The following is a 12,261-nucleotide window of genomic DNA, read 5'->3' on the forward strand; positions in this document are numbered from 1 at the left end:
ATTCTGTTAAAGGTCCCCAAAGCACACGCATCCCCGGGTTGGAATGAGCTGCAACAAACACTCGAACTGGACAGTTTTACCTGGATCTCTTCATTCAAAGACTCAACCATGGACACTCTTACAGACAGTTGTGGCTGCTTTGCATCATTTATTGTTGTCTCTCCCTTTTTGCCCTTTGTGCTGTTGTCTGTGCCCAATAATGTTTGTACCATGTTTTGTGCTGCGACCACGTTGGGCTGCTGCCAGGTTGTGTTGCTAGCATGTTGTTGTCATATTGTGTTGTGATTTAAACTTGTCCTGTCTTTGCGGAGCAAACACAGACTGAGAGAAGAAAGAACAGGCGATTGAGAGTGATAGAAAGCAGTTGCTCCCTGAGCCTGAAAATGCTTGATCCAAGTGATTGATAGTTGTATACAGTGCCTAGTCATATACAGTGCCTTCAGAAAGTATTGAGACCCATTGACATTTTCCACATTTTGATAGGTTAAAGCTGTATTCTAAAATTGATTAAATTGTTTTTTTCCTTCATCAATCTACAGACAATACCCCATAATGACAAAGCTAAAACAGGTTTTTACAATTTTAGCTTTTTATAAAAACAAAAAAAACTGAAAGATCACATTTATATAAATATTCAGACCCTTTACTCAGTACTTTGTTGAAGCACCTTTGGTAGTGATTACAGCCTCGAGTCTTCTTGGGTATGACGCTACAAGTTTGGCACATGTGTATTTGGGGAGTTTCTCCCATTCTTCTCTGCAGATCCTCTCAAGCTCTGTCGGGTTGGATGGGGAGCAATGCGGCATAGCTATTTTCAGGTCTCTCCAGAGATGTTCGATGAGGTTTAAGTCCGGGCTCTGGCTGGACCACTCCAGGACATTCAAAAACTTGTCCCTGAAGCCACTCCTGCGTTGTCTTGGCTGTGTGCTTAGGGTCATTGTCCTGTTGAAAAGTAAACCTTCATCCCAGTCTGAGGTCTTGAGCTCCCTGGAGCACGTTTTCATCAAGGAACTCTCTGTACTTTGTTCCGTTCATCTTTTCCTCGATCCTGACTAGTCCCCCAGTCCCTGCCACTGAAAACATCCCCACAACATGATTCTGCCACCACCATGCTTCATCCTGCAGCATAAACTCCAAAAAGTTCTGGGACACTGTAAAGTCCATGGAGAATAAGAGCAGCTCCTCCCAGCTGCCCACTGCACTGAGGCTAGGAAACACTGTCAACACCGATAAATCCACAATAATTGAGAACTCCAATAAGCACTTTTCGACGGCTAGCGATGCTGTCCACCTGGCCACCACCTACCCTGGTCAACAGCCCTGCACCCCCCACAGCCACTTGCCCAAACCTCCCTCATTTATCCTTCACCCAAAACCAGATAGCTGATGTTTTGAAAGAGCTGCAAAATCTGGACCCCTACAAATCAGCAGGACTAGAAAATCTCTTTCTAAAATTATCAGCCGAAATTGTTGCAACCCCTATTACTAGCCTGTTCAACCTCTCTTTCGTATCATCTGAGACCCCCAAAGATTGGAAAGCTGCCGAGGTCATCCCCATACCAGCATCACTACTCTGGACGGTTCTGACTTAGAATATGCGGACATCTACAAATACCTAGGTGTCTGGTTAGACTGTAAACTCTCCTTCCAGACTCACATTAAGCATCTCCAATCCAAAATTTTATCTAGAATCGGCTTCCTATTTTGTATCAAAGTATCCTTCACTCACGCTGCCAAACATACCCTCGTAAAACTGACTATCCTACCGATCATTGACTTCGGCAATTTCATTTGCAAAATAGCCTCCAACACTCTACTCAGCAAATTGAATGCAGTCTATCACAGTGCCATCCGTTTTGTCACCAATGACCCATATAGTACCCACCACTGTGACCTGTATGCTCTCATTGGCTGGCCCTCGCTTCATATTCATCACCAAACCAATTGGCTCCAGGTCATCTATAAGTCTCTGCTAGGTAAAGCCCCGCCTTATCTCAGCTCACTGGTCACCATAGCAGCACCCACACATAGCACGCACACCAGCAGGTAATTTTCACTGGTCACCCCCAAAGCCAATTTCTCTTTTGGCCACCTTTCCTTTCAGTTCTCTGCTGCCAATGACTGGAACGAACTACAAAAATCACTGAAGCTGGAGACTCATATCTCCATCACTAACTTTAAGCAGCAGCTGTCAGAGCAGCTCACATATCACTGCAACTGTACATAGTCTATCTGTAAATAGCTCATCCAACTACTTCATCCCCACACTGTTATTTTTTTTTGTTGCTACTTTGCACCCCAGTATCTCTACTTGCACATTCATCTTCTGCACATCTATCACTCCAGTGTTTAATCACAAAATTGTAATTATTATACCACAATGGCCTATTTATTGCCTTACCTCCCTCATCTTACCTCATTTGCACACACTGTATATATACATTTTTCTATTGTGTTTTGACTGTATGTTTTGTTTATTCCAAGTGTAACTCTATCTTGTTATTTGTGTCGCACTGCGTTGCTTTATCTTGGCCAGGTCGCAGTTTTATATGAGAACTAGTTCTCAACTTGCCTACCTGGTTAAATAAAGGTTGAAATAAAATAAATAAAAAAATCGTAGGGATTGTGTCAGGTTTCCTTCAGATGGACAGATCTCACAAATTCGGGGGAATTTCTCCGAAACCAGCAAACCACACCAATATTATGGCTTGAAATCTTCAGCTGAAGCCTTCATTCCTGGAACAAATAAGTGTACCAATGCATCATCAGAGTTTCAAAAGTGAGGCAAGGCACGTCATGCGAGTTGACCATTGGTCTGAAAACCAACCATTTCTGTTCCTGGGGACAGCAACAATTCATCACACACAAAAGTGAGAATGATTAAATAACCGTTAATAAAGGAATAACAAATCCTTGATAAACCCTTTATAAATGGAATCTTATTGTAAAGTGTTAAAAACAAATTCAATACTTATGTCAATTTCTTAAAAACTTCTGATAATTGGGTCGGTTGCTCTTCTATGACCTTGCTGGAAACCTGCACAATCTTATCCAGTCTGTTCTTGATGCACATGTTCAAATGACTAAACCAGGCCACCATAGAGATAGAGTGAGTATATAAACACAACAGTAAGGAGATATAGCTACTTTCAGCCCCCATCCATACTTTATAAGCCCTATTCTGATCTGCACAACATGTGCCTCTTTCATGAAGCTAATGTAATAGCTATGTTGAATGAGAGAACCCACTGACACGTAATGAAGTATGTGGGCTGCCAACAAAGATTTCCCAGCAGCAGATTTTACATGAGAAGATTTCACAGTATGTTATTGTGGTCCCTTGTAGCTCAGTTGGTTTTTCTGCCACTTACAACACTAGGGTTGTGGGTTGGATTCCCACAGGGGACCATTGCGAACGAAAACGTATTCACTCACTTCTGTAACTTGCTTTGGATAAGAGCGTCTGCTAAATTACTCAAATGTAAAAAAGTAATTTTAGGGGCCTTTTGAAGATTGTCAACGTGTATTCGATTTTTAAAAATTCTGTTCAATGAGAAAATTATTTTAAAAAATCCATCAATAAATTTTAACACTTGTAACACTCCTGTCACACCTCAACGTATAGCTACTATTTCTGAATTTGAAAAATGCAATGAAAAAAGGAAAAAAAATCTAACTTTAAATAAGAGGCTTCATTAATTGAATTACTTATACGCATCCTGAAAAGGTAGAACGACACACAGAGAAGGGCAAACCTGTTTGCAAATCGTCAAGGTCAAACATATTTAGCCATGATATGATACATGATATGGTACAAAATGTTAACATGCACACCTCACACATGTCATGTTTCACACACGTTTCAAGGATTTCCTGCAGAATTTCCACATGACGTGCAGCAACCTCGACTCAATATGACATTTCCTTACCTGTCAGCATGTTTTTGTGCCCATATTCACTTATTTGGGGGTCTGTTATCTATCTCCGTGTATATTCCTGAGGAAAGAGTGTAAAAACGACACTAACTACTTCCATTTCACCCATTCCTTCTCGGAGCTCTAAGGTAAGCACTGTGCTCAGTGTTCATACTGTATGTGTGTGATTGTCAATGACCAACACTATGGCTGGTTTTAATGATTTTCCCTATATGGTTGTATTTATCCTACAGTCCTTTTGCTGCCATGTTTGTGTTCAAGTTCACTGTGGGTCTCCTGACCCTGATGCTGGTGTCCTCTGCCTGGATTGAGGAACTGACTGAGGTGAGTGACACAGGATACGAAGCTACCATGCCATAAGATCACTGCTTTGCTAAACTCAATCGACCAGTCAACGCATATTCAAAGTAACACTAGGACCTACTTGGACCCCAGTAACATTGGGACCTTAAAAATACTTCACACAATAAATACACTGAGCTCCAAAGGTATTAGAGTTTTGGCTATGAACTCCAGCATTTTGAATGTGAAATGATACAATGTCTACGAGGTTAGCGTGCATATTGTCAGCTTTCCTTTTAGGGTATTTTCATCCATATCGGGGGAACCGTTTAGAATTTACAGCACTTTTTGTCCAAATGTCTATTATGTGTATTAAATAAGTATTTGGTCCCATATTCCTAGCACACTGTGAAGCGTGTGATTTGTTGCATGCATTTTCTGTTTGTTTTGGTTGTGTTTCAGATAATTTTGTGCCCAATAGAAATGAATGGTAAATAATGTATTGTGTCATGTTGGAGTCACTTTTATTGTAAATAAGAATATAATATGTTTCTAAACACTTCTACATTAATGTCGATGCTACCATGGTTAAAGATAGACCTGAATCGTGAATAATGATAAGTAAGAAAGTTACAGACGCACAAATATCATAACCCCCACAAAAATGCTAGCCTCCCGTTATTGTAATGGTGAGAAGTTAGCATGTCTTGGGGGTATACTAATTGTGACATGGATGAAAATACCCTCAAATGAAAGCTGACAGTCTGCACTTTAACCTCACAGTCATTGTATAATTTCAAATCCAAAATGCTGGTGTAAAACAACAAAAAATGTGCCACTGTCCCAATACTTTTGGAGCTCAATGTATTATTCATGTATTGTGTTCTTCATGAGTTCATATATTCTATGTTCATTTTATATGTATTCTCCTTCGTCATTGTCTGTATTTTTTCACGTTGTCATCCAAAGGTCGAAGGTGAGAAAAAACTGTTTCGGCACTATCTCACATTACCAAGCATATAAATAATAAAAACAAAAAAAGGTCCACTTCTTCCAGCGCCAGAACGAGAGGGACTACCTCAGCATTGAGTCTAAATTTCAATAACACGATTAAACAATTCGAATATCACATCAATACATACATCGTTGAATTTCCCTTTGAGGATCATAATCCATGCAAATGTTTGTTTTTGCAAACCTGCACTGTCAGGTGATCCCCCACCACTTTTATCTCTTATGAACTCATTACCCGGAGGTTTCCTAAAACCATTACAATAAACTAGATGATTAGGGTAGGCCCTATTTCTGGCATTGGATTAGTGCACCTTGACCCTCTGCTCTGCTCTTCTCCCCAGATGCTACTCCTATGTTGGCCGTTTAGGGTAACGCCCAGACTGTGTCTCTGGCCCGTCAGGGCTGCCAGTACCACAGCACCGCTCCATGCCCTAGGCTTTAAGCACGAGCAGACCCACAGCGACCGTACAACCATGTCTACTGGGAGAACATAATTGATGGTCGATACCATGCATTTATCCTGTTTGCCTTTAATTGACGTCCACTTTACACGATAAGAAACTGCCTGCTAATTCTAACAAAAGACAATGGATTTGTTAAATTGTATATTTTGGGGGCTGCCTAATACTTGTCAGCTAATCTGCTTTTTGTTTTATGAGCTGTTGAGTCATCTATAGACATAGAGTTGTTCATTTCCGTTATCTATTGTTGTTCATAAATATGTAATATTGTAGCTGATTGAGTCATCTATAGACATAGAGTTGTTCATTTCCGTTATCTATTGTTGTTCATAAATATGTAATATTGTAGCTGATTGAGTCATCTATAGACATAGAGTTGTTCATTTCCGTTATCTATTGTTGTTCATAAATATGTAATATTGTAGCTGATTGAGTCATCTATAGACATAGAGTTGTTCATTTCCGTTATCTATTGTTGTTCATAAATATGTAATATTGCAGCTGATTGATCTTGCTCATAAAGTGGGGTGAAACACAGCCTATCAGCTCTATGAACAATGAAGTACCACTTCCACAAGATCGCCCCCCTGAACCAAGGTACTCCCTATGACTTCAACTCTGTCATGCAGTACGAGAGGTCAGCTATGTGATGTCTTTCTGATACTGACAAATATTTCTGGAATGAACTCCTATTACACGTAACGTTCCATCCCTTCCTCAGTGTCCTTTCCACCGCCCCACCATGGAGCCCATCCCCGACAACAACGTGTCTTTCGGCGAGGCCACCCAGATGAGCAAGAACGACATCGACAGGCTGAACAGGCTGTATGGCTGCTGTGATTACCGGCACACTGAACAATTTACTGTACATGGGTTTGGATGATTCAAATCTAGGCCAAGGCTGCGTGACCGGATCAAACCTCCTCGTTCCACCCCCTCGGATGCCTCTTCCCCCGAGCTAACATAGCTCTAATATATCTAAAGCTTAATAACAATGTAAGAATTGTGACATTGAGGGTGGGAGGATATATCACACTGAACATAGCTTTATGTGTATGACTAAATAATCACTCTTTTTTTTCTCCTCTCCCCCCCAATAGAAACCTGTGGTCTCACTTCCGATGGACTCAAGATCACTCCGCTGGTAGAACTATTAGAATGACATTTGCTTCTAAACATCAAGGCAGTGCGACCTCTAATAATCACAATAAAAATCTGATCAACTGAAATCAAAAGCTAATCTGTTTATCATTGCATTTCAGTACAGTTCTCCAAAATGTGTCCATACAACACGCTTTACTCCACATGAGTATAATAATGCTTTGAACAAGTATTACAGCAACTATGGAACATCTTCACAGTAACCCAAAACAGAAACATTTGTGGGCTGTGTTGAATTGTAGTCTTCCCAGTGACAACCCGGAGGGTTTTGTAAAGAGCTCAATAGTTGCTTGCCTTAGAGGCAGCCTTGGCTTCATCAGCAAGGGTGTCATGCCACTTCTGTTTGTACTTCTGGCACAAGGAGTTCAGCCTTCTGTATTTATGTACTCTGGCAGACCAGGGGGTTTTGTCAAGACTTTTACACAGATCAGACACGGACAGAGTATGATTAGCTCGGCTTCAAGGGTGTTTATTAAATAATAATCACAAGAAAAGGAAAGGTCTCCCCCATGAGGCCCTCTGCGGGATACCGTCTTCTAGGCTCCGGGTCTTGCTGTATCCTGTCGGGCACACAACCGTCTCCAACTACACAGAAGTCACCTTACTTCCCCCAGTCTTCTCCTGTGTGCTGCCCTTCTGGCAGCTTTATGGGGCTTGTACAGGTGGTGAGCAATCAGCCCTTGATTACTCACCAACTCCCCAATCAGCCCCAATTAGTCCTGGGCAGAGAGCCCGTCGAGACCTGGCACGTCCAGCAGATGGGGCCATCGCCTCGTGATGTTTACACCGTCTGTCACCAGGCCTCAACAAGTCTCCAAATGGTGGCTGACCTGCTGTAACGCCACAGTACACTCTTCTGGCCTCACGTATACTCCTGAGATGTCCTCCTTTGTTATTTTGTGCCCAAATATCTTTCCAGCTGCTTTAGTGATGTCGTTCTTGAAGATCTTCTCTGGATTGGCTGGTATATTGTGGGCGAGAACAGAGAAGCGGTTCTGCAGCTTAAGGTGGAAGGTGGGTTTTACAACAGGGAACTGTAGTTTAGCAACATTAAACCTGGATTCACTGGAGGATGATGCGTTGCGTTTTAGGTGAAGATGGAGGGTCATGATTAGAAACCTGTGTTATAGATTACTGGTCAAAAGTTTTAGAACACCTACTCATAAGGGTTTTTCTTTATTTTTACTATTTTTTACATTGTAGAATAATAGTGAAGACATCAAAACTATGAAATAACACATATGGAATCATGTAGTAACCAAAAAAGTGTTAAACAAATCAAAATATATTTTATATTTGAGATTCTTCAAATAGCCAACCTTTGCCTTGATGACATCTTTGCACACTCTTGGCATTATCTCAACCAGCTTCACCTGGAATGCTTTTCCAACAGTCTTGAAGCAGTGCCCACATATGCTGAGCATTTGTTGGTTGCTTTTCCTTCACTCTCTGGTCCGACTCATCACAAACCATCTCAATTTGGTTGAGGTTTGGGGACTGCGGAGGCCAGGTCATCTGATGCAGCACTCCGTCACTCTCCTTCTTGGTAAAACAGCCCTTACACAGCCTGGAGGTGTGTTGGGTCATTGTCCTTTTGAAAAACAATTGATAGTCCCTCTAAACCCAAACCAGATGGGATATCGATGCAGAATGCTGTGGTAGCCATGCTGGTTAAGTGTGCATTGAATTCTAAATAACTCACAGATAGTGTCACCAGCAAAGCACCCCCACACCACAATACCTCCTCCTCCATGATTTACAGTGGGAACCACACATGCAGAGATCATCCGTTCACCCACACCGCCAAAAATCTCAAATTTGGACTCCAGACCAAAAGACAGATTTCCACCAGTCTAATGTCCATTGCTCATGTTTCTGTGAGACATACAGGTCTGTGAGAGCCGGAATTCTTACTGGTTGGTAGGTGATCAAATACTTATGTCATGCAATAAAATGCAAATTAATAACTTAAAAATCATACAATGTGATTTTCTGGATTTTTGTTTTAGATTCCGTCTCACACAGTTGAAGTGTACCTATGATAAAAATTACAGACCTCTACATGCTTTGTAAGTAGGAAAAGCTGCAAAATCGGCAGTGTATCAAATACTTGTTCTCCCCACTGTATGCCTTCTCCAAGAACAACCACCCCACCACGGTGCTCTTCCCCGACAGCAACGTGTCTTTTGGGGAGGCCACCCAGATGAGCAAGAACGACATCGACAGGCTGAACAGGCTGTATGGCTGCTGAGAGTACTGCCACACTGAACAATTTACTGTACATGGGTTTGGATGATTCAAATCTAGGCCAAGGATGCGTGACCAGATCAAACCTCCTCATTCTGCCCCCCTAGACACCTCTTCCCCAGTTCTAATATATCTAGAGCTTAATAACAATGTAAGAATTGTGACATTGAGGGTGGGAGAATATATCACACTGGACATAGCTTTATGTGTATGGTTAAATAATCACTATTTTTTCACCTTACCTCCCCCAATAGAAACAGTTGGATACCTGTGGTCTCACTTCCAATAATCTCAAGATCATTCCGCTGAAGGAGTGGAGTGAGCTCTAGTGGTAGAACTATTAATGTAATTTGTCTCTAATAATCACAATAAAAATTCTGATCAATTGAAATCAAAAGCTTCATCTGTATCTATAATTCCATTTCAATACAGTTCTCCAAATATGTGTCCATACAACATGCTTTACTCATCATAAGTATTCTAATATGCTGACCAGACCGGACGCGAGCGTTGCAAAATAAATTTGGAAATCCATGTTATTCAATTATTGCACCCACACTGCTCGCGGGCGGCAACGAGCGTCTGTGATGCCAAGGGCTAAAATAGAACTCATTCCTATTTCTGACGCAGATTGCGCTGCAAGTCCTGCCTCTCCCATCTCCTCATTGGTTTATAGAAGCAGGTACCCACGTGCCATCTACTCATTGGTTATACCCATGTGGGTGATTGAAAGGTGAACTGTTTTGCCGGTCGTCGTGGTAATACTATGAACGTTTAGATGCCAATCACCATAAAAGTTCAAAGATGAAAAAGCCTGGAAGGAGGAGAGATGACTAGAAACGATTCGGTTGGCCGTTTTATGTGTGGATTAATTGTCGGAGTAGAGGACCTTGTGCATTTCAGGTAAAATAACAACTCAATGTTTATATCCCAGGACAAATTTGCTAGCAACAGCAAGTTAGCTAAATAGGACAAATTAGCTAGCAAGTGCAAGCTACCTAGCTAAATTGCCATACATGTTTAATGCTTTTCGACCTGTCCCCAAATTAATGTCATTGGTTCAGAGTTTGTTTTGATATTTTAACCTGCGCGTCGTGATCGCGTTTGGTGTAGGGGGACAAAATAAATTTATGCACGATAGCGCACGCATGCAGCCGGTTTGGGTTCCGTGTAAATGCTTGGGACAAGTATTACAGCAACTATGGAACATGTTCACAGTAACCCCAAACATAAACATTTGTGGGTTTTGTTGAATTTGGAATTGCATGACTACAAACATAAACAAATCCATTTGAGTTTACTTCAACATTAAATAATTAGAAAAGTATTTTTACCAGCTTGAGGGAGTTTACTAATCTTTTACCAGTTTACTAATCTCAACAGTGGATACATCAATATCACATTTAAATGCACATTATCTATACAATTTTATAATATCCATAGTCCAATCAAGTTTCTCCCAAATTCCCTTACAATATGTAGTAGGAATGTATGTACCCAGAGTGCACTGGGCTACTTTCCATAAAATTATACTGGTCCATGAGTATACTGGTATACCAATATTGCCAACAAATTGTGGTGAATTTACTGAATCGTATAAAAGCACCAAACTCATTGTGAAAGCAATCAATAAATAATCCATTGAGTAAACAACATAAGAGGCCTAAGAAAAGATGAAGATTGTTTGTCACACTTTCACTGTCCACCATTGGCATTAAGTTTTTCAAGTTCTGTCTGTGTCAGATCAGCAGTGCAGTTCTGATCACAGGAGTGAAGGGCCTTTATCAAAGTGTCTGTTTTGGCCTCAGCTTTCTGCTTTTTCCGCCACTCCTTCAAAAGCTCCATCACTTGCTCTTCCAGGTTGTTTGGGTGCTTCTGCGCGATATGGTCCAGTTTGGCCTCTGGCAGACCAAGTTTACGACCATATGTTCGCCACTTCTTTCCAATGTTGTTAGTGATAATTTCTGTTGCGATGTCAAGTTTTGCTGGGAAAAGAGAAGATGCCATGGAATGTAAATAAGTCCACTACAAAAGTCATATTTCCAACACAATATACAGTACATTATCTAAGGCATACAGTTGCATTTTATATTCGCCCTCAGAGGAAATACAATACACTGGCAAACATTTACTGTATGGGAGAGCATGTCAGAAAGATAGTGACAATGTAACTTAGCCTAATATCTTTCATAGCAGTTGTGACAGGGTTCCCCAGATAACATGTAGCCATGATCTCTGATACATTCTTACATACATTCATGGCCCACGCTATGGTATTTCAACATTTTCCCATTAATATTTGGGAGTGGGGCAAACCACGTAATTTACCTTGCTCCTCATCGTTGGGAAGATAATTCGGTGTTCCAGCATATTGGCTTTCACAGTTGGTAAGTTTGTCCGCAAGATCTAGGCGACCAATGTCTGTCAAAAGCGAAACTAGAAATACTGTGTTGTCAGGTCCAAGTTTATTTCTTTCCATTAGGACCATGAAAAGTTGTAAGCCACTGGTCATCTTCTCGAGACGATTTTTTCCTATTTCTGTAATACACAGGAACTTCATTTTCTCCAATTGATCACCAACAAGTTCACCTGAAATGTTCAGCAAAACGCTGTTAAACGTACTCATCTTGACTGTAGTGAACCAAGTAAATATCTCACGCGACAGGTCTTCTTCTTCTTTGGGATTGGGTTGGCGGGTCATCCAACTTTCAAGGTGCATACACTGCCACCTACTGTACTGTGGTGGGAGGCCAGGCACTGCCGAGCTACATTCAATTATCTTAATTAGTCCTGTTCCTCTAAGAAAGTTAAATAGATCAATAGACACCACTTCCCTCCTCCTCTTGTCTCCCCCCACTACACCACCCAAACCCCAACCCTGTCCTGCCTCTCTAACCCTTTCACACAATCTATTCCTATCTAAGTCATACAATTCGCAACATAATCAACACTAAACACTCATAACACATACCTGTTTCATGTCTCCCTATCAGCCACAACGTGGCATTCAAACCTCTATGCCCAAACCATATTCTACTCCACACAACTTCCTCTCTCCTACATCCCATACTCCCCACCTCTTCCTTTACTGACTGATGCGTGCAATAAAATTGCCTCACCTTACTACTGGCATTCGACTTGCCCGTCTTCACACTAGTCAA

At 41.3% G+C, this 12,261-nt stretch overlaps 1 protein-coding gene across 1 annotated transcript; it reads right to left on the reverse strand.

Annotated features, from left to right (window-relative positions):
* Positions 1-10,378: 10,378 nt before the first annotated feature.
* On the reverse strand, positions 10,379-11,816 carry LOC110506335 (FAS-associated death domain protein). The gene is made up of 2 exons (XM_021585887.2): positions 11,429-11,816; positions 10,379-11,085 (listed from the first exon to the last, which is right to left on the reverse strand). The coding sequence occupies exons 1-2, from the start codon at positions 11,799-11,801 to the stop codon at positions 10,796-10,798; spliced, it is 663 nt and encodes a 220-aa protein (XP_021441562.2). The 5' UTR covers positions 11,802-11,816; the 3' UTR covers positions 10,379-10,795.
* Positions 11,817-12,261: the final 445 nt, after the last annotated feature.

This window comes from Oncorhynchus mykiss, chromosome 26 (assembly GCF_013265735.2).
Source record: "Oncorhynchus mykiss isolate Arlee chromosome 26, USDA_OmykA_1.1, whole genome shotgun sequence".
Classification (NCBI taxonomy): Eukaryota; Metazoa; Chordata; class Actinopteri; order Salmoniformes; family Salmonidae; genus Oncorhynchus; species Oncorhynchus mykiss.

What these genes read in the sequence shown, in the direction of transcription:
- LOC110506335 (XM_021585887.2), bottom strand. Translation starts at nt 11,801, where the DNA reads ATGACCCGCCAACCCAATCCCAAAGAAGAAGAAGACCTGTCGCGTGAG. An exon ending in TCCCAACGATGAGGAGCAAG is followed by an intron (nt 11,086 to 11,428) that starts GTAAATTACGTG and finishes CTCTTTTCCCAG; the next exon opens with CAAAACTTGACATCGCAACA.